Genomic DNA, 24,452 nt, shown 5'->3' on the forward strand with positions numbered 1-24,452 from the left:
GCCCCTAGACAGCCACAAAAGAAGTAAGTTTACTGACATCATATTCGTAGACAGTAAGTACCGATTCTACAATAGCTTCAACCGTTGAATTCTTCGCCGAAATGACAGTTCGACGTCGTTCTTTATCCATTACTTTCATATCAAAGTCAGGATCATTTGAAGGTCAAGTTTCTGGAGGTTTCTTCAGAAATTCAGGTCCTTTCCACCATTGGGATTTTAGGAGTTGCAATGGATAGCATCCTCTTGACAATAAATCAGCAGGCTTTAAGATCCCTGGTATATGTTTCCAACATCCTTCTTTGCTGTAATCTTGAATCTCTTTAACTAGGTTTTCTACAAAAAACAGACCAATTATTTCGCTTCTTTAGTCATGCTAAAACCACTGAAGAGTCTGACCAAAAATGAGTCTTCGCGTTTATACATTTCAAGCTTTTGATAGCCAATTGTATAATCTTACATCCAGAAGTGCGACCATTAATTCCAACCGCGGTAATGTGATCTCTTTCAATGGGGTAAGTCGGGATTTTGCTAGGACAAGACTCAAGTAAACTTCTTCATGTTCTTCCGTTCTTAAAAATATACAGGTACCATAAGCTAGTTTACTTGCATCGCAGAAAACGTGTAAAGAGCTTGTTGAATTAATGAAAATTCTTCTTGGGATTCGGCAGTCAATCAAAAAATGTACTTCTGTAGATCATTTACTGAAATCTTTCTGAATGTCTTCTGGTAGTTCCTCGTCACAGTCAGACTTTAATTTCCAAGTCTTCTGCAAAGTAATCTTTGGAATAAGAAGAGCTGGTGAAGAAACTCCTATAGGATCAAAAACTTTCTGAATGCATGATAGGAGGATTCGTCTTGTGGGAGCTTCAGACCAAGATACTACTCGGCATCCCAATTCATCTGATGGGTGATATCACTGAAGACCGAGCACATTTTCTGGACTTTCATTCAAATCTAAACTACTTTTCCAACCTCTAAGGTTGAACCCAGCTGTAGACATCAGTTCTGTGGCTTCATTAATGCGTGATTCGATTTCTTTATCTTTTTCCTTCTCTGTAATTCTTTCATCAGGATCTGAAATGCGTAGTGTTTCTAACTTCCAAAATTTCGATGCTTCAATAGAGCATTTCATTGAAATAAGTAAACAAGAAAAATAGACGTTGGGTCGTAACTACTACCTAAGAGTGTCCAACCTAAAGTGGTTCTGACAGCCACTAAATTCTTTTCAACAGAAACCACCTCGGATGTTACAATTTTCGCCCAAGCGCCTGCACCTAATAATACCTGGATATCTTCCAAATAATGATTATCTTTTAAACAATCACTTATCTCAATTCCTTTACGTTTAAGGATTTGATAAACCTTCTCATTTTTAAATCTCGGTACGTTAGTACAAATTTGATCAGATCTAATAACATCAACTTCAAAAACAGTTTGAGAATCAAGGCTTGAATACTTAGTTTTGTACATATTATGTGTCGAGAACGGAATTCTCTTACCACCGAACAATACTTGCGATAAAGTTACCTTGCCTTGTGGTCTCAAATTACATTCTTTTGCAATCGAATTTTTAATATAACTTTTCTGAGAGCCTGAATCACATAATACTCTCACTGGATGTGTTTTATTATCAACAACAATATGTGCAATCAAAGTTTGTTAATATGAAACAGAATACTTAGATGAAATAGATAAAGTTTAACTACTTCTGATTCATTTTCATTCTGAGACGTTTTATCATTTTCATAGTTTCTAATTTTGGACCACATTATAGAATAATGTGACCTTTGCATAACGCACATCTTACAAAACCTCGGCATTTTAAACTCATATGGCCCGTTCTGAGACATTTAAACCAAATACCTTTCTTCTTCAGTACTTTATTACGTTCTTTAATTGAATAATCAGCAGTTGTAGCACAGTCTTGGGAATTATGACTTTTTCTATCACAAAAAATGCAAACTCTTTCTTTAATTCGAGAATTCTCTGTTGAAACTAAGGCAGCAGCCGTAGGAATATCTTTATTTCTGCTGTTAATTCTCGAATTACCTTTTGTTTTGCCATTAAAAGGAAATTTTCTTTCATCATTAAAAGAATCATTTCTAAGTTTTAATCTTTTCTCACCTTCTACTTCTATTTTTAAAAATTCCAATAACTCGCATAAACAATCATAAGGAATTTTAGTCGAAGCCTTTTTAGTTACCCGGTGTCTTTCCCAGATCTTAAAAATGTTTTCTGGAATAGCTAACTCAACTAACGGGAAAAGCATCGCTGCATATTTTTCTTTAGTTACGCCTAAAGATTCTAAAGCACGTAACTGTGTTTCTAGTTTGTCATACAGTTGCGAAATTGGAATATTTTCCTCTTTTAATAGACCTAGAGGCAATAATTCACGAACATAGAATTCTATTAAAAATTCTTCCTTCCCATATCTGGATTTTAAAAGCTCTATAGCTTTCGCATAATTTTCTTTTGATGGTGGGAAACCTTCAATTAATTTTTGTGCTGATGACCCAGATTTCATACTAAGGCTCAAATATTCAAATTTATCTTCATCTGATAAAGAATGATATCATTATGAATTTTAGTAGACAGTCCCCAGTAACCAATCCAGTTCCTTAAATCTCCATCAAATTAATTCTATCTTAGGTAATTTTATCTGAGTTTTGAACCCAGTCTGACATATAGCTTCAACATCTGAGAGTACTGTTTGAGTAAAAATTGTTTCTTTAATTTTAAGAAATCTTAATTCGTACTACGCATTCCGCTATTTCCTCTTCCACTTTATCTTCTGTCACATTTTTATCTTTCAGAAGTTCTTTTTAATGAGTGGAATTTAGAGCATTAATTCTTTCATATTTTATTTTTAATGCTTCAAATCTTGCTTTCAATTCTGTTTTATTCCCTCTACTGGAGATAAGTTCTTCTAAATTATTTGCATCAACTGTGAACAATCGCCAAAGAACTCTTCGTTCTGTCGTATCCGTAATCTTAATGCACAGTTTTGAATCAGAAATGAAACCTAACACCGTAGTTCAATTTATGACTTTTATTTAAAAGTTCCTATTCGCCAAAATATGGCGAAATAGTCCCGAGAAAATAGAAATCCACTTCACCGGGTTTAAAATACTACGGTGTTTATTTTTACGAGAAGAATACGGAAACCTACTCATAGATAGAACAGACTCGCATCTTCATTAGCATTTTTAAATTCAACTGACAGATAGAATATTCTAAGTAAACAATATAATTTCTGTTGCCATTCCAAAAAGGTAAATATAAAGCGATATAACCAAAGAATGCATGATATAACTGCATTTATTTCCAACAGCAGGTTCAGTTACTGTGATGTTTATAAAGAGTGGAGCAAGGGACTAAACATTAGTAGAGCAATGGAAGTCACAATTAGTAAAACAAGAGTGCAGATGCTAGATACAAAACAGCTCCGGTACAGATATCGAAGATCGGACTCTACTTACTGTGATAAATGCTTACTGATTGACGGCACGGAACATGTAATTATTCATTGTAAAAAATACTAGAAAGCTAGAGACGAAATACTAAGGAAAATGAAGCTAGGAGATATAGATCTAATGGCCGATTTGATAGCTCATTGCAATAAGAACCCGAATTTTAGGGAATTTTATCACCAAATGGATTCAGAATTCTGAAGTACTGTTATTAAAAGATAAGGATCTTTACATGATTGACGTTCTCTCTGGGGTGGAGGGAATACGTCCATGGAGGGACTCTTACCTAAAAAAAAAAAAAAGAAAAAAAAAAAAGAAAAAAGAAATGTTCGTACGTATGTGTAGCCGAAGGGAAGCCGAGCTATAGTGTACTAGAAGATCTCTAGTATCTTCTAGTACACTATAGCCGAGCCAAAGAATATGTATTGACATAGACGTTCTTTGGCCGAGCTTCACAAAGTAGCTTAAGAAGAATATGGCAACAATTGGTATCCTTGCGTCATACAGAGGTTGAAATGAAATTTTTTACTAAATTCAAATATGTATCTGACTATTTCTTTAAGAAACATCTGTTGCTGACAAATACTGGCATAGGAGTTATGTTTTTAGGCGCTGGTGATGCTATTCAGCAGAATATTGAAAAGAAATTATATCATGGAAAAGTTTACGACACAAGACGAACAGGTAATTAATTCACTTTATTTAATTTTATTCTTGGGCTCAATAATTCTTGTATGTGAAATGTAAGAACATTTAAAAATATCTGTGCGTGAATAAATTTAATGTATGATATATGTATAAAATGTTAAAGGTTTGGCAGAGAAAGCTTATAATTAGAGATATGTCTGTGATTGTTATTAGAATAGCATTATTCAGCAAAATTTTGACACTATTAAAAATAAATTATATTTTATTGTAATAATACATAATAATCATCTAAGTTAAATTATACAGTGGAACAATGCTGCCTGTTTTTTTAATAAGCAGCTAGACATTTTATCTTACGTGTTTCCCTCCGCCGAATCCTCCGTGGAACGGTGTACACACCAGGGTAGTGTGATACTTCTTTGGCAATATGAAACAACTCCAATGATGGAACACAGAAAAAAACTTTATTTAGCACTCAAAATGGCGACATACAAACAAAAAGAGAAAACATATTCAAACATTTAAAAATAAAATTACATTCTTCCTGCGAGAGTCGCACGAGGCACTCGAGTCTGGTTTCAAATATTGCCATTCACAAATACCTTACTGTTCATCTATTTAAATTATTTAAACTACAAGATTTTAATATTATTTAAATCTGTTACAACCTCATCCCCAACGGAGAGACTTTTACTGAAGGGAAAAGTTCTGTAAATTTCGAAAGTTTATAAGCTCGGCTTGCTCAATTGCTTAAAGAGAAAAGATAACTTCTCTCATAAGTTTCCAAATTTTCAGGCCGAAAATTTTAAGTTTTAAACAAATATTTTTACACCACATTTAAATAGGAAGAAAATGGACAGTGTTCAAATTAGTCTTCGTTTTTTTCCTTGATGGCGCCTAGATCTCTTCCATGGTGGACCAGTTCCTCGGCTATAATTCACAGCAAAGCCTTTCCTCAGGTCATCTGTGCCTTTCGGATAATATTCATTTGTCATTTGCTTTCGACAATTGTTTTTTTCGTATATTAGTAGCGGCTTTGATATTAAATCAAAAGCCGAAAGATGATGATAACGCTGCATTGCAAAATGATTCTCAATATTAATTTCTTTATCGTTTTTCAAATTTTCGTGAACATCTTCCTCGTGTAATTCTGGTGATTTAACTTCTTCAAATACATCTCTGGATGCTTTATTTTCTTCCTTCGTTGGTTCCAAGATCTGCTCTTCAGCTATTTTTCTTTTCCTTTGAGCTCTAGTAGAAATGGCATTAAAATGGTATCACTAAGTTTACGTTCAAGTGATAAACTAATAAAATAAGGCAGTTCAGTATTAACAGGAAGTAATAACCTGATATCACTAATATTACGTTCAGTGATGAACTAATAAAATAAGGCAATTCAATATCAACAGGAAGTAATAACCTGGTATCACTAATATTATGTTCAGTGATGAACTAATAAAATAAGACAATTCAATATCAACAGGAAGTTACGTTCAGTGATGAACTAATAAAATAAGGCAATTCAATATCAACAGGAAGTAGTAACCTGATATCACTAATATTACGTTCAGTGATGAACTAATAAAATAAGGCAATTAAATATCAACAGGAAGTAATAACCTGGTATCACTAATATTGCATTCAGTGATGAACTAATAAAATAAAGCAATTCAATATTCACAGGAAGTAATAATCTGGTATCACTAATATTATGTTCAGTGATGAACTAATGAAATAAAATTATGCACGATTATTCGATCTTGGTCGGTGCCTCCAAAATAATTAAGACTGTGATACTTCTTTGGCAATATGAAACAACTCCAATGATGGAACACAGAAAAAAACTTTATTTAGCACTCAAAATGGCGACATACAAACAAAAAGAGAAAACATATTCAAACATTTAAAAATAAAATTACATTCTTCGTGCGAGAGTCGCACGAGGCACTCGAGTCTGGTTTCAAATATTGCCATTCACAAATATCTTAATGTTCATCTATTTAAATTATTTAAACTACAAGATTTTAATATTATTTAAATCTGTTACAGTAGCTATGTGTGAGAATTTTCCCTAATCGAATATAGTTGTACTTTCCTAATCAATACTAAAAGCATAAACTAAATCCAAATTAATAACTTTTTTTTTTTTTTTTAAAAAAGAAGAAATTCAAAGAATAAATTTAGAAATGGTCAAGGTTAAATTAAAAATGCACGTTTGGTATACCTCTCATTTTCTTTTAATATCTGCACTTTTTATGTCAAGCCAAGGTCTCATTCGATGGCATATGTGCCTTTGTTGATGGGTCGACATAAATTTTTGATGATTAACATTTAGATGATAACCTAATTCTGTAAAATTTATGTAAACTGACATTCATCAGAATATATAACTGATCTAGCAGCAACTTTAGGCTGTATTATTGGTATTCAAGAAGTTGTATCTTGATACTGCACTTAAAAGTATCGACAATCTGAATTGAATGCTTCTTCAGACTAAATACCCATCACCATCAATTCTTATGCCATAATGTCTATTATTGGTAATTGCAGCACCACTGTCTTCAAATATGGCAGGTCTATCACTCCTATCCTCTATCACTCCTTAGAACTTGGCCTCGATCATGCTTTCTGCGACCTGCAGATCTGGCTTCGTCTATTTGCGCAGGACTCTCATCAGAACCTTGCATCTAAGGTCTTGCTGTCACAATGAAACTGTATACCTCATGGCAGTGCAATATTAATAGTAAACAAGTTGGAGATGGTATTTTTGGTAAAAGTTTACAATTGGGTGCCTCTTGTTTTTTGGCGATTCTTTTTTGATGCCAAGATCGGTACCAGGAAGACACGATTTCAAGGTGGCCGCTACACAAAACCAAAATAAGAAGTCAAAGAATTGCATAAACTCTGTGTCCATGTATACATTGATCTGTTTTCACTTAAAAAAACATCCCAGAATTGCACAAACTAGGCATTGTGCACTGCTTTAAATTTGACCATATACACATCAATCTATTTTTATTTAAAAAAAAAAAAAAAAAATCAGGAGGCTAAAGCAAAGTTAAACTATCATGGTAACCAGAAATGAGGTTTTATCACCAAAATTTTACAAAAAATTGTCGCTAATCGAAGGGGCAAAAAAATACGTAATAGTAAAAAAATACGGCTCTACACTAGAGCCGTATTTTTTTACTTGCATGTAAGTCTACCAGTAGTATCCCTAAAGATATACTTGAAAAAATACAGCACAAGCTTCAGGATTTCACATAGAGTCAGACTGGAATGATCCTTTGATTTATATCTGTGTAATTAGAGAAATATCTCCTTTTAGAATGGAACATGTGACATGACAGACTTTCTGGGGGGATTGATCTGCATTCACTACCACAAGTGTCACTACTACGCCAATGATTGGTTTCTGCACATCCATGTCCTTCTTCTAAAAGGCTGTGTTCTTCTACAAAACCAACAGCAACTTTTTCACTCAACAGCAGTTTCATCAATTTTTAAGACAACCAACTTGTGAAAAATCTTTTAATAGCATTGTAGATATTTAGGCTTTATAAATTATCTGAACTGCTTTTAAAATGAGAAAAGTACTGCTCCATATCTTATTCCTTTTTGTAAATATTCCAAGATACCCCATAAAAGTATTAACAATTATATTAATTATAATAGAAACTCTTAATAAAATAATTAAAACATTAAGAAAATCAGGTGGACTGCATGCTATACTGACACCAGATGAAGATATAAAAATAAATATTTTCCTATAAGTATTGTATTTGCCGGCCTATAAGTCACCCTCCCTTTTTTATGCACATTTTTGAAGGATAAAACTTTTGTTACTGATCATTATAATGAATTTATAGTATTTTAAATATAAAGTAATACAAATACAAAGTATATTTTCTGCAAATACCCAGTCTATCTGATATGGAACACCTTTTAATCTCCTTTGTGAAAACCCAGACACTCATCTCTAGAGCTAAGTGAAGAGTTACTTGAAACCTCTTCTAAATCAGCATCCGAGTTCTTGTACGACAAATTGTCCTCTATACCATTCAGTGCAATACTAATCCCACACTTCTTAAATGATTTAAAGATTAATCTTTGGATTATGGTAACTTGGCAATTTTTGGGTGAAAATTTGGAGACCAACCCTGCTACAGTAACCTGCTAGTTTTTGTTTGAACGCCATTTTGTTTTCACGAAGTAAAGGCATGTTTTTTTTTCTTTTTTTACTCAACATTTTTTTCCAACAATCTGCTAGCCAAATTACGCTTATGCTAGAACTTTTATGGAACAAAAGTGCTTAATCATGGCAAAGATTAGGTGCGAAATTGGAAGAAAGTGGAGAATCGCAAACTGCTTGCCGCGTTTTTAAGAATTACACATACACGGTATCCATGTACATGTCGACCTATTTTCACTTAAAAAAAAATCCCAGAATTGCACAAAAATGGCATTGTGCACACTCTTGACTTTATCCATGTACACTGCTAAAGTCCTAGCTAGTAACCTTTATTGCCTTACCAAAATGTCGGCAAACTACCTGTTACCATATTCCAAAGATTAGACGATTTAACCACTTTCTCTGTTTTCACAGCATCCCATAAAGCTTTGACCCATTCACAAACGGCGTATCAACGTAATAAGTATCGACGAATAGGGTGCAAATATCAGCATATAAGACATATAGTATTTTTCAGACCTGTTTTCAAAGAAAAAAGTACGTCTTATATGGCGGCAAATACGGTAATCGATTTCTTTGGTAAACAATATATGTATGAAAAGAAACAAGTTTAGGCTTTGTTTGAAGTATACAAAAGTTAAGAAAATCACACACTGATGAGACAGATGTGCTTTTTTTGGGGGAGGGGGGCACTACATAACAAATTAAATCTTTTGAAAAATGTTATAAAATCAACACAGAAAAACCTAGCTGAACACATAAAAACCACATTTAAACCCAAATAAAATAAAAGTAGAACAGCTGTCACAGATAACCTTTCTACGTCATGGGCTGGAGCTCAAATAAAGGGCTTTATCACATTTGTCATCTTTTATTCGTTTATGGAGAGTTGCTGTACTCAGAATTGCAGTTCAGATGTATGGAAGATTGAGCAGAAGGTTGCAGTTGCAACATGACTTTGTGGTGATCTCATTCACTTCTCTAACTTTGAGTCTATTTTTATTTTAAGGATTCGATAATGATTTTGACGTTGTTCTGTTCAATTATTGAATGGAAGAAGGAATTATTAAATGGATACTTGTTGAAGTATTTGACTAAAGATATGCTATTTTCGTTAATGAACTGGTTGGCAGAGAGCTTGCCATTAATCTCTCTTGTTCATTCAAAGCATACCTCTTGACATTTTTCTTACTTCTTTTTGTAGTAATAAATTTTTATATTCAGAATCTATGTCTTGGAACAGCTTTTGTATAGCCCACCCAGAATTGTAACCAAAAAATATTGCCAAGAAGGGTGATAAATCATATGATGTGGCAATCCACACCGGTTTACGAGCATGTGGTAACCCATACTATACGGCAAACGCAATGTAAACAACTGTAAATTTCTGATTTCTAAAGAGGATGGAATTATGGATACAGCTAACATAGTGGTCAATTACATTTATTAAATTTCAATACAAATTACTGACATATCCATTCACTCATAGTTAAATGCACTTGCCCCTGTATTCTTACTTTTCCTGCATAGGTCCTCTTAAAATTTATCTTGCGCTGCATTGCACGGGGAAATACAACATTTTTTGGTACTTTTTCATTCTGCCCGCACAAATCTCGCCAAGCAGGTGTTATTGGCGACAATATATAGTATACACATAAAAAATGTTAACAAATGTTAGTTCTAAGAATTTTTTATGTTGGAGGCATAAACATTTTAATATCGTTTAAAATTTTGTAGAAAACCAATAAATAAAGACAATAAATTTGTAAAAAAGACGCTAATTTAAAAATTTACTACGCATTCATGCTTCAACATCCTGATTCGCGGTTCATATCACGTTACCACGAGTAATCTCGCATAAACTACGCTGCAAAAATCTAATTTCCTAAGTAATTATTTACATTAATTTCAAGTTAAATCTTAATTTGGAATACAAGTTTAAAAGCAAGAATTATTTCAATTCGTACGATTAGCTCACTCAGAAATTATGTAAAACCGCAGTGCTTTACTTCACTATTGCATTCTCATTAGAAATGAATCCTTGATTTTGCCCTTTCTATATTTTCGCCTTCGGGTGAGTGGTGTGATTGCATCCTAATTGACTTAATTACTGCGAATGGCATTAGGGCATAAAATTGAACGGTACAACTTTGATATACCCTCCCCCCAAAAAAAAAATTATGCGCCAAATCTGGCACTCCCTACGGACTTTTTAGGGTTGCTGTTTCTTATTTTGGTGTTGCCAATTTAGGTTTTTTCAGCTTTTGGGTTTTTGCTGTTGCCAAATTTAGTATTTTCTTGTATTTTGTACCATTTTTTGAGTTTTTTTTTTTTTTTTAAAAGTTTTGTGGGAACGATTTTTGGATTTCATATATGTTTTACCGCCATTTCTTTGTGAAGTGATCAAGCGGATTTCTGACTTGCTGTATTTTGCTGCAAATCTGGTTGTATTTTCCAATTATATTTTTTTTTCTATTAATTATTTTTATCTTTTAGCTTTCAATAGGCTTACTGTATATAGTGTTGTTGAAAAGTTTCAGGGAATTTTGAGTCGGAAAATTGATAGATGTGCTTCTTTTTCGTCGGGTAGGCCGACAGTTGGAAGGCCAGGTACAGAAAGAGGCGCAGCCCCCCATCCACCTAATCGATTTGATTTTATGACTTTTCCAGGGGGCGCCAAGTTAAAAACCACATAATAAAATACGCCCATTAGGATATAACCTAATGGACCTTAACGGCACAATAATAATTAAAATAAATAGAATGGTTAGAAACTAACTAAACAAAAGGACAAAACACAAGACACAGACCATGCTCTATCATAAAAACACTAAACACATGTTAAATCAAAATTCCGACATTAACACAATTATTATTAATAAAATTCATTAATTCCCTAGCAAATTCAAATTCAGTGTTTTTTCCAGTAAATATATTAATATGTCCAAATTTTTGTCTTATATCATAAGTTAAATCACATTCATTTACAAAATGTTTAACTGAACCCGTAACTCCACAATTATAACATAACTCATTTTCTTGTAGACCGAATCTCTTTAGGTACTCCGGGAAGCATCCATGTCCTGTGATAATTTGATTAAGATCCAGGCAGCATGAAATACATTTATTATATGTAGGGCTCAAATTATAACTGTAATCCTTTTTTCTATCAGACTCATTCCAATCCTTTTTCCACATATCAATATAAAATTGTTTTATTTTATTTACAAGAATTCTTCTGGATGGTTGGACAATGGACAATGGAAATCTTAGCCTGGGTGGTCTAGTATTTTTGCCGGCCCTAGGGAAAAACATATATGAAGTCTTTCGCAAATTAAAAATCAACTTCTCATCCTCGGCCCAGTTCTTTAGAATATCACTCACCAGTTGAAAATGCTGTTCTAATTTTTCTAAAGATACATCATATACTACATATAAAATATCGTCTGCATAGCAGATCACATTTGGAAGGCCAGGTATTGTTAATTGTTTATTTTTGCATCATTTGGTTCAGAATATGCAGATTTTAATTGATTTTTTGATGGAGGTTGGATTGTTGAAGGCTGCAGTGTGTAAGAAGTGTGCAGTGTGGTCTGGTATGAAACAGAAGTTGAAGAAGTCGTATTCGGATGGATTTGTGTATGTTTGTCGCAAAATGGTAGGTGGTAATCAGTGCAACACTGAAATGTCGATAAGGCATAATTCTTGGTTTTCGAAGTCTAAGCTTAAGTTGTTTGAGGTTTTGTTGGTCACGTATGAGATTTTGAAAGGCACCAAGACAGGTAGGATTGCAGAGGAGTATGGTTTCTCTAGTACTACTTCAGCAGATTGGAGGCAATTCATTAACGAGACCGTTTTGAATTATATTGAGGAGAATTCTGAGAAGGTAGGTGGTGATGGTGTTGTTGTGGAAATAGATGAGTCGAAGTTTGGCAAAAGGAAGTACAATAGGGGTCATAGTGTTGAAGGTCAGTGGGGTTTTGGTGGTATTGAAAGGGGATCAGGTAAGGTTTTTTTAGTTGCTGTGCATGATAGGTCTCAGGAGATGTTGTTGTCGGTAATTAAGGAATGGATTAAGCCAGGTACGTCTGTTTATTCTGATTGTTGGAAAAGTTATGATTGTTTGACGAATGATGGTTTTGAGCATTTAAAGGTAAATTATTCTTTAACATTTGTAGACCCCGATTCCGGGTGTTATACAAATACAATTGAAAGTACGTGGAGGCATGTTAAAGCTTCTTTGCCTACGTACAATAGCAAGGCAGATTATAAATTTTACCTTGCGATGTACATGTTTTGTAAATCATGTTTAGCGGCTAATGTTGATTGTTTCAATAAATTTATTGAAATTGCTGCTGGGGTAAATTGGGAGGAATTTAAAATTTCCGTATAAATAATTCTTTTTATTAGATTGCCGACACGTATTTTCAATTATATTTGTTAAAATTTTTGTGTAAATTGTATATAATATGTTATTCAGTGTCATTTATTTATATTTTTTATGTATTCATCGTATTTTTTAGGTATTCCTTTTTTTTGTATTTAATGATTCCGTATTTTTTATGTATTAATTATTTGTATTTAGCGAGAATCCATCTTGGCAAGAAAAAAAAGGCGCCAAAAACAATTATTTTGCTTGGCGAGAAAAAAAGTCGCCAAATTTCCGATTTGGGGGGTATATCAAAGTAGTTCCAATTGAACTATCTTGTAAAAATTCTGTATCGTTATGTGTGAGTATTGAAAGAAACAATCAATCTGATAAGAAATGGTTGTGACTTGTTTTGAAAATCAGGCGTAAAAGGTTACCAGTGAGGATATTCCATTTGGCATCAGTTGTACCATATTGGCAACTTTATCGCCTGCGCCAGCAAAATGGAAAAGTACCTAAATTTCAAATGATACCATGTACTCAGCATTTTGTTTTAACTTGAAAAAATATCAGCGAATTGCACAATATAGGCATTGTGCACAAATCAACAAAATAAAGTAAATTACAAATAATTCAAAAAACGACAATAACAACAGAAATAGCATAGCAAAAAAAAAAAATGAACATAACATTCTACAAAATAAGAACAACAATAAAATAAAATGCTCTTACCATTGTGAAGGCTTCTTCAAACAGCAGAAATATCAATTTCAAACATCAGTCAACCTCATCAATTTCCAACAGTTTATCCTTCCTCCCTGTCGTCTAAGACACAGAGCATACAAAGTCCAGCATATATATTCGTGAATAAAATTTACCCAGTCTCGCAATGTCTGTGAACAAAAAGCCACGATATTGCTACACTTCTTTCTGCGATTCAAAATTTCAAAAGTAACGATTTTACCTTGCACACAATCCAAAATACGCGACTAAAATTTTGCCACCACGTCTTTCATTGCAATATAAGCCATTTCAAAATGCCCACCTAAACAACCAACCAGTTAAATAAAACAACTCCAGGAAAATTAAGTTGTAACGTCAAAAGGGTTGCCATAAAAACCACATCACGCCAGAAACCACTGCAGAACACACAATTGGGCCAAAAAACAGTGCAGCACACATATCAGCACATTTGGCGACGCCATACATCTAAGGGCATATATAAGAGTAGTACCCTATTTTCCCCAACAGTCGTAAATTTTTCAAAATATTATCGTTATTTTTTTTAAGTGATTAACAGTCATTCGAAATATTCTTTTAGGTTATTGATGTACAGAAAATGCTCAGGTTCAAGATGCTTTTTCAGTTTTGATGGTTTCATAGCCAAAACATATAGCAAATTTAAAAAACAAAAAAACTGTTCATTACCATCACAGGTACTGAAAGTAAAGCCGAATTGGAAAAACATCTCATCATATTTTCTTTCTCTGATTAAATCCTCTTTGAAAAGATTTTGTGCATTGACACCATATCGTTACCTTCATTGCTCAGATTCAACCATTTATCAATGCGTAAAATATATTTGTGTCCTGAAATATACAAAAACTAACATCTGTGATAATAATTATTCAAATAAATACCTAACTTAATTGAATAAAACTGTGAAATACAGTACTGTTAAGGTACTTGCAATGCACATACTTGTTGCAATGAAACAGAAACAACTCACTATATTTGAAAGGTGTTTTCATAATACCAGTTACATAATACCAGTTAATCAACCTCTTATTTCCTTGCATGCCTTTGGGGTGCAGGACATCACATATTTTGCATTTGCAGCATATTTTGATTCTGAAATAAGTTACCTGCTGATGCTGCAATATTATCATTGTTATGATGTGCTTAGTGGTATTTTTCAGGATGTAAATATAATTACAACCCAACTTGGCCAATGTTATAATTTTAAAACTCTGCTGTAGAGCAAAAGTAATATATTTCAGTTTATGAAGGAATTGCCCATAACATTTTGTTAATTTCATGTATCTGAATTAAGTTTTCACTTTGCAAACCAGAATTTAAGAAAGATTGCCTTGTGTGATGTAAATGCAAGCAGCTGCTCTCTAAATTTCTGGATATATCTGTTCAAATATGCCATTGAAAGGATGATTGTCGAAAATGTGCAAATTAACCAAATGTTTTATTTAAATATTGGAAAAAATGTTTTAATACAGTTTAATATTTAATATTTTAGACATTTAGTTTTAATATAGTTTAGATAATAAAGTGGTAACTGTTACATTTTCTGTATCTCAGTAAATTAAATATTGGTCATCTGGAAAGTTCTATGTTTTTTCAGATTACAGCGTGTTTTCTTCTAATTATTTTGTTGCTGCTGATTGAGAGTGGCCTTGATCAAGGCAGATATTTAAATATGGTCTTTTCTGATTATGTTGCACCATTCTAGCATGTGTTGTGACATCTTTTTTTCCCAGTGCAATGCTAAGAATGGAGAACATTCATTTTTGTCATATTATGCCCTTTATTTTAAAAAAAGAAAAGAATGCTAGTAAGACTGCTCATAAAATTTGTGCTATCTATGTACAAAGGACTGTTTCTGATGATAAAGTTCGAAGGTGGTTTGAGAAGTTTATTAGTGGAAATTTTAGTCTCAAAGATGCTGGATGATAATTTTCTGTAAACAAGGGGCCTGTTAAAAACTGTCACTCAAAATCCATGTTATACATTTCAAGAACTACCAGACAGATTAAATAGTCTCCAGAGTACAGTACATGGTCATTTAAAAAAGATTGGTATGTAAGCTGACTCTTAAGATATATGGGTACCCATACGTCATACTCTATTTTATACGTCATACTCTATTAGAGCAGAATATGCTTTAAAAAGGCAGAATATGTTTGCTCAGATTTCATGTATGATTTTTTGCTGAAAACAGATGAAACTCCTCTTTTTTTAAAGTGAGAAAGTGGGTCATTATTCGATATGAAAAATGGATACTATACAAAATGTTTCAAAAAAATTGTGGAGTTAAACATTGAGAGGGTAATTGCATTCCCAAAAAGTAATGCTTTGTGTACTACAAAGCATTACTTTTTGAGTACCTAATCAGATGATAAATTTGAAAAAAAAATTTTTTTTCCATGTGGCAATTTTAAAAGAAGTTGGTTGAAGCAGTGGCAATTTTAAAAGCAGAAGTTGAAGCAAAGGGGCCAGAGATGACCTGTCGTTGAGCTGCTGTTTTCTATCATGACAATGCTTAGCTCCACATTTTGATGAATGTCAGACAGAGTTATTGAGTTTGGATGGTATGTTTAGTATCACTACCCATTCACCAAATCTGAGAATTTATCTCTTCAGGTCACCTGAAAATTCTCTGAATTGCCCAGCGTTTACTTCTTTGAAGATTGTCAGACTGCACTACAGTACGTTCTTTATGAATAAAAACCTAATGACTTTTTAAAAAAGGCATATTTGAGATGGCAAGAAGTCACATAACAAAATGTTTATTTGTAAATTATATATATGCGATTCAATAAAAATTTCTTTTGTTTTTGTACTTCTTCATTTGTACTTGTCATCAAGATCCTTCAGAACTTTCCAGGTGACCCAATAATTATTTTTATAGCATTTACTACTTTTATTGATGCTTATTGGTTGTACCAGGATACATTTTCTTGGAGATAATTTTTGAGTGACTAAACATCCCCAGTGATATTTTAGTAACCATACCAAACTCTTCGATAATTTGAAATAATGGAAAGCATGTGATGGCTTTCAACCTAGGGGAATGGATTCTCTTCATAGAAGACATTTTAAGGGAAATTGGCTCATATTCACATTGCACAATGGAAAATTCATGAAAACTCATTTGCCCTGATTTAAAGAGTTGTCAGTGTTCAGCAGTCTTATTGCTTGCCTGTTGGTTGGCACCAAACTTTTGAAAAATGGTTGTAAGCATAAGCATCTGATTTTTCTTTGCGTAACATAATTCATTGTTTAGATGTTAGAAGAGAAGAAAAGTAACAAGCGAAATTAATGTATGGAAAGATTGATAAGAGTGCAAATTATTAGAATAGAGCATATAACTTTTATAGACCCAGAGGGGGGATTAGAAATAAGAAACAGATATGATGTGTGGGTAACTAAAATGCCACTGGATTTTTTTTTCCACCAAAAACTGTCATCATGAAAATGTGACCTTATAAATTACCAATTATTTCCTTTACTTGGTTATTGGTATCATATAAAGTCATAAACAATGTAAATGAATATCATTTCCAATATTATTTTATTTAGAATGTTACTTTTTACAGGAAATATGATGTTTGCTGGAAGTGCTTTTGGAGTTCTGGGACATTATTGGTATAAATTTTTAGATTTTAAATTTCCTGGTGCAAGTGCAAAAGCTGTTGGAAAAAAAATTCTTTCCGAAATGGCTATTGGACCTCCACTGTTTTTGGGATTTTTCATAAGTATTGGTCTTCTGGAAGGGAAATCTGTTGATCAGAGTTTTCAACAATTCAAAAAGAACTTTTTTCTTATATTAGCTGTAAGTATTCTGTTATGCTATATTCCCATGCACAAATATCTTAAAGTTACTAAATTATACATCTTGGGACTATAATTTCTTGTATATTTTATGCATTCAAGAAAATTAATATATGTATATATTTATATCCTTTTTCAGTTAAAGAATAATGATCTATAGTTTGTAAGATTTTAGAGCATTAGGTTTTTTTACTGCTCCTTCAGTAGTTAAACTCCATGTTATTAAAAATTGTACTTGACATCTTCTTTCATTAATCCCAAATTTTAATTGTTTTTTCTTTAAGTGAATGAATGAAGGAATGTAAATTATATAGATAATTTGAAAGAACTGTGAGGAAAACTAAACATAAAAGGATACTAGAAATTTTATGCATTATGTAATTAAGTATGCAATCATTAATGCAAAATGACCAGTCAATGATGCCATTATTTCAAGAGATATATAAAAAGTATTAAGTGATTGAAAAGTATAATTTGAATCTGAAAATTACTTTTTGTAATGTGTGGAATATAAAAACCTTTAATAGGGTACATCTCATAATGGAAATTATGGTAATATATTGTTATAATCTTAATATATTGTTACAAATTTGGTATTTAAAAAGCTAATGTTAGTTAAATTATAAATTAAATGGTTTTATTTCCCGCGCAGTGCAGCGCGTGACGAATGTTAAAAGAAAGCTAAGCCGAAAAAATTGAAAATACAAGAGCACGTGCTTTTAACATTAAATAAATAAATATGTCTTTTTGATTTCAAGAAAGTACCAGAAAATTCTCGCACGTGATTTAAAAATCTTATAAAAGGAGGAAAACCTCTCAGTTTGTTGTAGTTGCTTAGTTTGTTGTTGTTTAGAAAACTGCTCTTGTTGATTGTAGCAAATTCGCGGATTAGCTTTCTTTAGCTGTTTTGGAATAAGTTCTTTTGAACTTTTGAAGTTTGAGTAGTTAGAAGATAACTACTGTGATATATTGTGATACTGCATGATTATTTGAGGACAGTTAATAATATTTATTGTGATAATAATAAATTTTTGTTCATTTTTCATCGGACTTGTGCATTCATTTTGTAACGAACCCGTACGCACGCAACAATATTTAAAAACTGAATAATAATTGAGAAGAAAATCTAGCTGATTGTTTTGAAATCAGTAATAAATTTATTATTATGCTAGTGTTAATTTTTCAGGATTTTTTTTATCCTGCTCTAGAGATAAGGAACCAGAAAAAGTTTAGTCTTCAGTATATTTGAATCTTATAGTTAAATATATATTGGTATTATGCAGGGCTTAATTTCTAAAATTAGAAATGCTGGAGGTTATGCAAGGCCATCAGAAAAGAGCTACAGAAACAAAGAAATAAAATAATTAAGTTATTAAAAACATGAGTAAAATGTAATGAGATACAAATTCAATTAATTATTAAATTAATAAAATAACAAATCTTGTCTTATTTGGAGCTGCGGCTGGAATCACATTTTCGTTCAAATATAAAGAAACAGCAGCTCTGAATGTGCAGAATGTACTATTTCAAGTAACAACGGATAAATATGAAAGCATCCCTGATGATAACAGAGAGAATAGATAGAAACAGTATGCCAGTATGGAAGGAAATTTTAATGGAGGAGTGACTCTTTGTTTTTACAAAGAGAAGAGAGTCCAGTACTTTCGGATTACGATCTCTTACTTAACTGTTTCTAGTTGATGTATAAACTGAGAACGGTTATGCACAACAACCATTTTCATCCCCCCCCATTTGGTTACATTATCCCATGTGTATGCTCTTTTCCATGAGAAAGCACTAGCAGTACATGCATTTGAGTTGTTTATCTTAGTATTTCATTATGTTAAACTTGTAACTTGGAGCAGTAACGTACACAACATAAACTCCTTCGCTGTTCTATTTTAAATGTTGTTTAATTGAAACTGCTGATTCTGAATTTGTGGAATGATGATAAGGATGATCTCTTCTAGCACTTTTGACTCACACACAATGAAAAATTTATCCATTCTCAAAAGCTTTCATAATTTCATTGCACTTCCTGAAGAATAAGGTTTTGATATGTGGGTAGGGGCATCTCTTTCCTTAAAAGTTGCAGTCTATCTCTAAGGGTTCGTTCCATGCATTCAGAAGTTAGAATTGACTTTTAAAGTTTACTCATTACTAAAATAAATTTTTATGATATCAAAAGAACTTTTTTTCTGAAATTATGGTATGGTTTCATAAAAGATGTACATTCATAGCTCCAGTGCCCTCTGGTCGGAATTATAATTTATCTCAGAAGCTGAGAAGTACCAGAGAAAAACTCAGTTTAAGCAATTTAAAATCTCTCTGATCTTATAATCAAAATATATTGATATAATCTAATAAATGAGTATTAATTTGGTTAAAAGTTAGATGTAGTTATTATCTTTATGACAAAGATGAACAGGATAAAAAATTATACAGTCAATTTTATAAAATAATGAATATATGTTAAAATGGTCTGTTTAAGATTTTTTTTTTTTTTAAATGTAAGAATATATGTTACTTTCTGATTATTCACAGCACCGCTGAAAAGTTGCCAAAAAGTAAATAAATAAAATAAAAATCATAAGGCAAAGCAATATGTTGTCCAAATAGTTGTGTGGCAACCCATGATGTTGCCAAAAAGTATTTTTACAGCAATCCAGGTATGTGCATTGCATGTCTTTTTTGACAGGTGTGTGCAACGCAGAAGTTTTTTAGCTTTTTAAATGAAAGCAGGTCACTGCGTACATGGTAGGAAGAGCACAGCAAAAAAAAAAAAGGATTTCTTGAAAAAAGTGTTTTATTGTCAGTGTTTCTTGCTTTTAAATTTTATTGATTGATTGATCATGTATTTGAAAATATTGCCTTTTGCGCATCAGCTTGACGAAAAGTTCACAACTTTTCAGTGGGACCTATGAATAATCAGAAAGTATAAAAAATTTTAATACTGAAAAGAAAAGGTGGAAATAATCCAATTGTAGCGTATGCAGAGAGAAATAAATTTCCATACTGTGTTATTTAATTGAAAAAATTTAGATTTTTAATTAAATAGCGTATAAAATTTCAATATTCTTTATTTTTTATACTGATTGGTTAAATACTTTTTAGGCAGATTGGGCAATATATGCTCCTTTGCAAGCAATAAATTTCTTCTATGTTCCTCTAACATACAGAGTTTTGTATGTATGTGTTCTTTGTTTGGGATATGATATCTTTCTATCATATGTTATACATAAGGTAAGTCAAATTTTATTAGTAGCTTTCATTATATTCTGAAAAAGCATTCTTTACAGAGTCTATGAGTTTTAATTTGAAGCTGTTAAATTTATTAAAGTTTAATTTTTATGGTGCAGTTTTACATGAAGAGAAAAAGAAGAGTAATTGATCAGTACTTAACAGCAGTTTTCAAACATTTTGGCTCATGGAACCCTTTTTAGAACCAATTTCTATGGTTGAGCTCTCTCCTTAGGCTTACTGTGTGTCTTACAAGTTAATAGCATTTACGAGCAGTGTTAGGAGGAGGAAAAGGAGATAGATAGTCAAAAAAATGACGAAAGAGGTATTTAAAAACTGTGCAATATCCATGCAATAAAATTACTTTAAAAACTTTGAAATTTACTGTTCTTTTGTTTATTCTTAACTATAACAAATACAGTACAAAGTGTTTAATCCGGATGTCTATAATCTGGAATGATCTATAATCCGGACCTCAAAGCTACAAACTTTCTGCGCATGCGCATTTAATGGATAACGGACAGTATAAGCTAGGTTAACATTATCTAATTACCTATTTCAATTAATTTTGCAGATTGTGTTGTTCCTTAATCTTCTAATTAGATCCGGCTTATTAATTTTTGCAGACTGTTAGAGCAATTTTATAAAAAGTAAGCTTGAACTTTCAATTATATCAAAAAGAGTTTTCGGTTCTGGAGCTGCCAAAAGATCTACAAAGCGAAAGCACGTTTCAATGTCCATCAAACAAAAAGTGGAATTGCTGCAAAAAATGGATAAAGGCGTAAAGAAAATGACAGAGGGGTTAGTGAAAACAAAAAAATTTCGATTGACAAGTTAGTCAGTATTCTCGGCACAGCAATAACAAGCTGTGCCTGAATACAGGACTTGAACAGTGGAACTTTGTAACTGAACAAGAAATTATGCCTGTGTATAGAATTAAAGAGAAAGTATTAGCACAGAAAACGAAGCAACTTTTAAACAACTTGCATTAAAAGAAATGTTTAATAAAGTAAACAAATAAATATTAAGCTCTTTTTTTTTTTTTTTTTTTTTTTTTTTTTTGTAAATTTTGATACCCTTTACATCATAATTACACTTTATTTCATAAATTACGGTTTCATGTTTTTAATTTTATAATTTCTGCATGCCATCTTACCAGATTTAAATTGATGATCTATAATCCGGAATCGGCGAAGTCCCGACGAGTCCGGATTAAAGACTGTACCATGTGTATTCATTGTAGTTGAGAATCTAAATAAGTATTGTCTCACCAATGGCCGAATAGTCAAAATCACTGAATATGGGGAATTCAGTCTCAGGCAAATGAGCTGGCTATATGGTGGTTTTCATGATTTCCTCCATGTGTAACATTAATGCGAGCTAGTTTCTGTTAGGAAGTCCTTCATGAACACATCTCTCTCATTAGGCTGTTAGCCCATTTGTGGTTTGTCATATTTAAATAAATTAACCTAACGTTATCCATGGTATTATTAAAACTATGCAATAGAAAAAAGTTATTTCAAAGTTCTTTAAATCAAACCTTTTGTATTAAAACAGGTTATTCATGACAGCATTAAAATAGATCCATACAATAAACACAGCTCCTTCAGTTTAAGTGTTATATTAATCAATTTAAAATAAACATTTGTTAATTATTTGTAATTAAAAATTGTGATTAATTACAGAAAATGATTTCAGTTTAGTTTTGCTAACTAGAGTGCTGCATAGTGCAACAGAAGGCCTAAATTAAGATGTAATATAAAATGGCACTGCTTTCTTATTTTAAGGTCAGTTGCTAATAATTGCAGGTGATTGTCTGGTTCTATATTTAAGTGGCTTCTGTATCTTGTTTTGGTGCTTGTGTAGGTAAAGAATCCTATGTCAAAAGACGTATAGTTAAGAGACTGATACCGGTATAATTTTCTCAGATGAGATTTTGAATTCATTTTGTGATGCATCCAGAACTACTGCAAGCATGATTTTTAGTCCCTTTTAAGATGGTGAAGTCAAACCTTGTATTCTGCGGAGTTTAAACTGAGTGGTTTTTAGCTATTCATTCTGAGTGCATTCAAGAAAACATTTAGAGTCTTGAGCTGTTGGAAAATAATATTCAAACAAATTTTTCAAAGCTTCAAGCTGTGCCTGAATAGTTTTCTGTAGTTTTCTTTTGGTCTTGATGTTATCTTCATTCAAGAAGCATTTTGTAAGCGGGAAGCTAACATTATTTTAATTTACCATGCATTCCAATTAATACATAAGTTTCATCTTAAAAGAAGATGCTTTGACATTTGCAGCACAAACTGTAGCATTTTTTATTTGCAGTGGTAGATTTATTTTGTTTATTGCATAATTAGGATATATTTTGAAACTCAGTTTGAGTTAATAATAGTAATAAATTAGAAAATTAACATATTTATTCAGAAAGAACAAATATATATATACATACATATATATGTGTGTGTTAAGGTAAAAAAATAATTTAAATCAAAATTATAATTTAGACTAGTTTTAACCCCTTAATTCCCCTTCTCTATTCTGAAAATCATAATAATAGCTTTTCTGGACTACGTCATTTCTGGATTAATCAATCTTGCATAACATTTATCATGTATAACTCAGAACCTGAACTCAAAATTTTGAGAATTGAAAGCTTTCTAATCTAACTTTTCTAAAGCCTCCTCTTGGTGAGCCTGGTCGTGTTACTAACAATGCTATTATCTAAAATGAGATACTCTGTATAAAATTGTGTGGTGCATATTGCACTCATGATCATGTATGATGAAGTATATATTTTCGATAATTAGTTCATAAAAAACTAAACTCAGTGGTGTAACAGCCCTGAAAGGCCAATACAGAGTTGCCAACTCTCCCGATTTTCGACCGCTCTCCCGCCAACCCGATTTACAATATATTTCTCCCGACTTTTTCTTAAAATTTCTCACAATTTTTATGGAACTTGGCTTAATACTTTATTATATGAACAAAAAAGATGATTTTGGATGTCTGAAAGCAATTGAATTTTCTCTAGATTATATCTAAAACAAAACCTTGCGAATCGGATGAGAATTTCTGTTTTGTGAGTGAGAGCGCATACGTATCCAGAAACATCGTCCTCCAGTTCTCCAATTGGCATCGAGCTCCACTGCGTGTCATCTGGCATATATTAGCTAATTAGCACAAAGCAAGCAAGCTGTTATTTGTATGTTCTTTAGTAGTTTCGTTCATCTTGTCCCAAGTTGTGTGAGTTTACGTGCTTTTGGGAAATAGTTTTAGAAATTATCATCTTTTGTTATGTCTGCTAGAAAGGTGAAATACTCGTGTACGTTTCAAAAATAGTACACAGTTGACTTTCCTTCCTTTATTTCCTCAAGGAAATGTAATAAATTTGCGATGTTTGCCGTCTGTCGTTGCGATATTTCGATTTCGCATGGTGGAAGGGCGGATGTTCTCAAACATGTGCAAACACAAGGACAACATGAGTTGTTTTGGAAAAAAACTGAAAAATTAAATTTTTCTTCGGAAACAAAAGACCAAAAAGTTATTAATGCAGAATGTTTGTTTTCTGCCTTTTTACTGGAGCCTTTTTTCTTGTAATTCTATATATGATGTGATTTATGGTGAAATAGAAAATCACAAGAAAGATGAAGATTTGGTAATAGGAGCCGCAACTACAAAAGTAGTGGAAGAACTTTCAGAAGAAGACAAAAATAAGTTTTATCTTCATGTTAGAAGTTACTTCTGTCGAGTATGTGATTATATACTACATAAATTTCCAGTCAACGATGAAGTGATTTTGCATGCTAAAGTTGCTGATGTTTCTGCTCTAGCAAGTGCATTTTTTTCTAATATAAGGTACTTTTTGAACAGATTTCCTGTGTTACTTCATTTAGTCATGAAAGATGATGATATTGATGTTGTCACTGATAAGTATTGCGGTCGCAAGTTTGCAGTTTACGAATAGAAAACT

The 24,452-nt window shown here is 32.3% G+C and overlaps 1 protein-coding gene across 1 annotated transcript in view; it reads left to right on the forward strand.

Moving 5' to 3' along the window:
* Positions 1-3,823: 3,823 nt before the first annotated feature.
* LOC118199127 (mpv17-like protein 2) overlaps positions 3,824-24,452 on the forward strand; it is a 29,829-nt gene continuing 9,200 nt past the window's right edge. The window contains exons 1-3 of the mRNA XM_035370927.2: positions 3,824-4,154; positions 17,011-17,246; positions 20,360-20,488. Coding sequence (XP_035226818.1) covers positions 3,986-4,154; positions 17,011-17,246; positions 20,360-20,488 — 534 coding nt within the window. The 5' untranslated portion in view covers positions 3,824-3,985. The remainder of the gene's footprint in view (positions 4,155-17,010; positions 17,247-20,359; positions 20,489-24,452) is intronic.

The sequence above is a fragment of the Stegodyphus dumicola genome, chromosome 4 (assembly GCF_044657685.1).
Source record: "Stegodyphus dumicola isolate Sdum_Otavi_A_Nest chromosome 4, ASM4465768v1".
NCBI classification, from domain to species: domain Eukaryota; kingdom Metazoa; phylum Arthropoda; class Arachnida; order Araneae; family Eresidae; genus Stegodyphus; species Stegodyphus dumicola.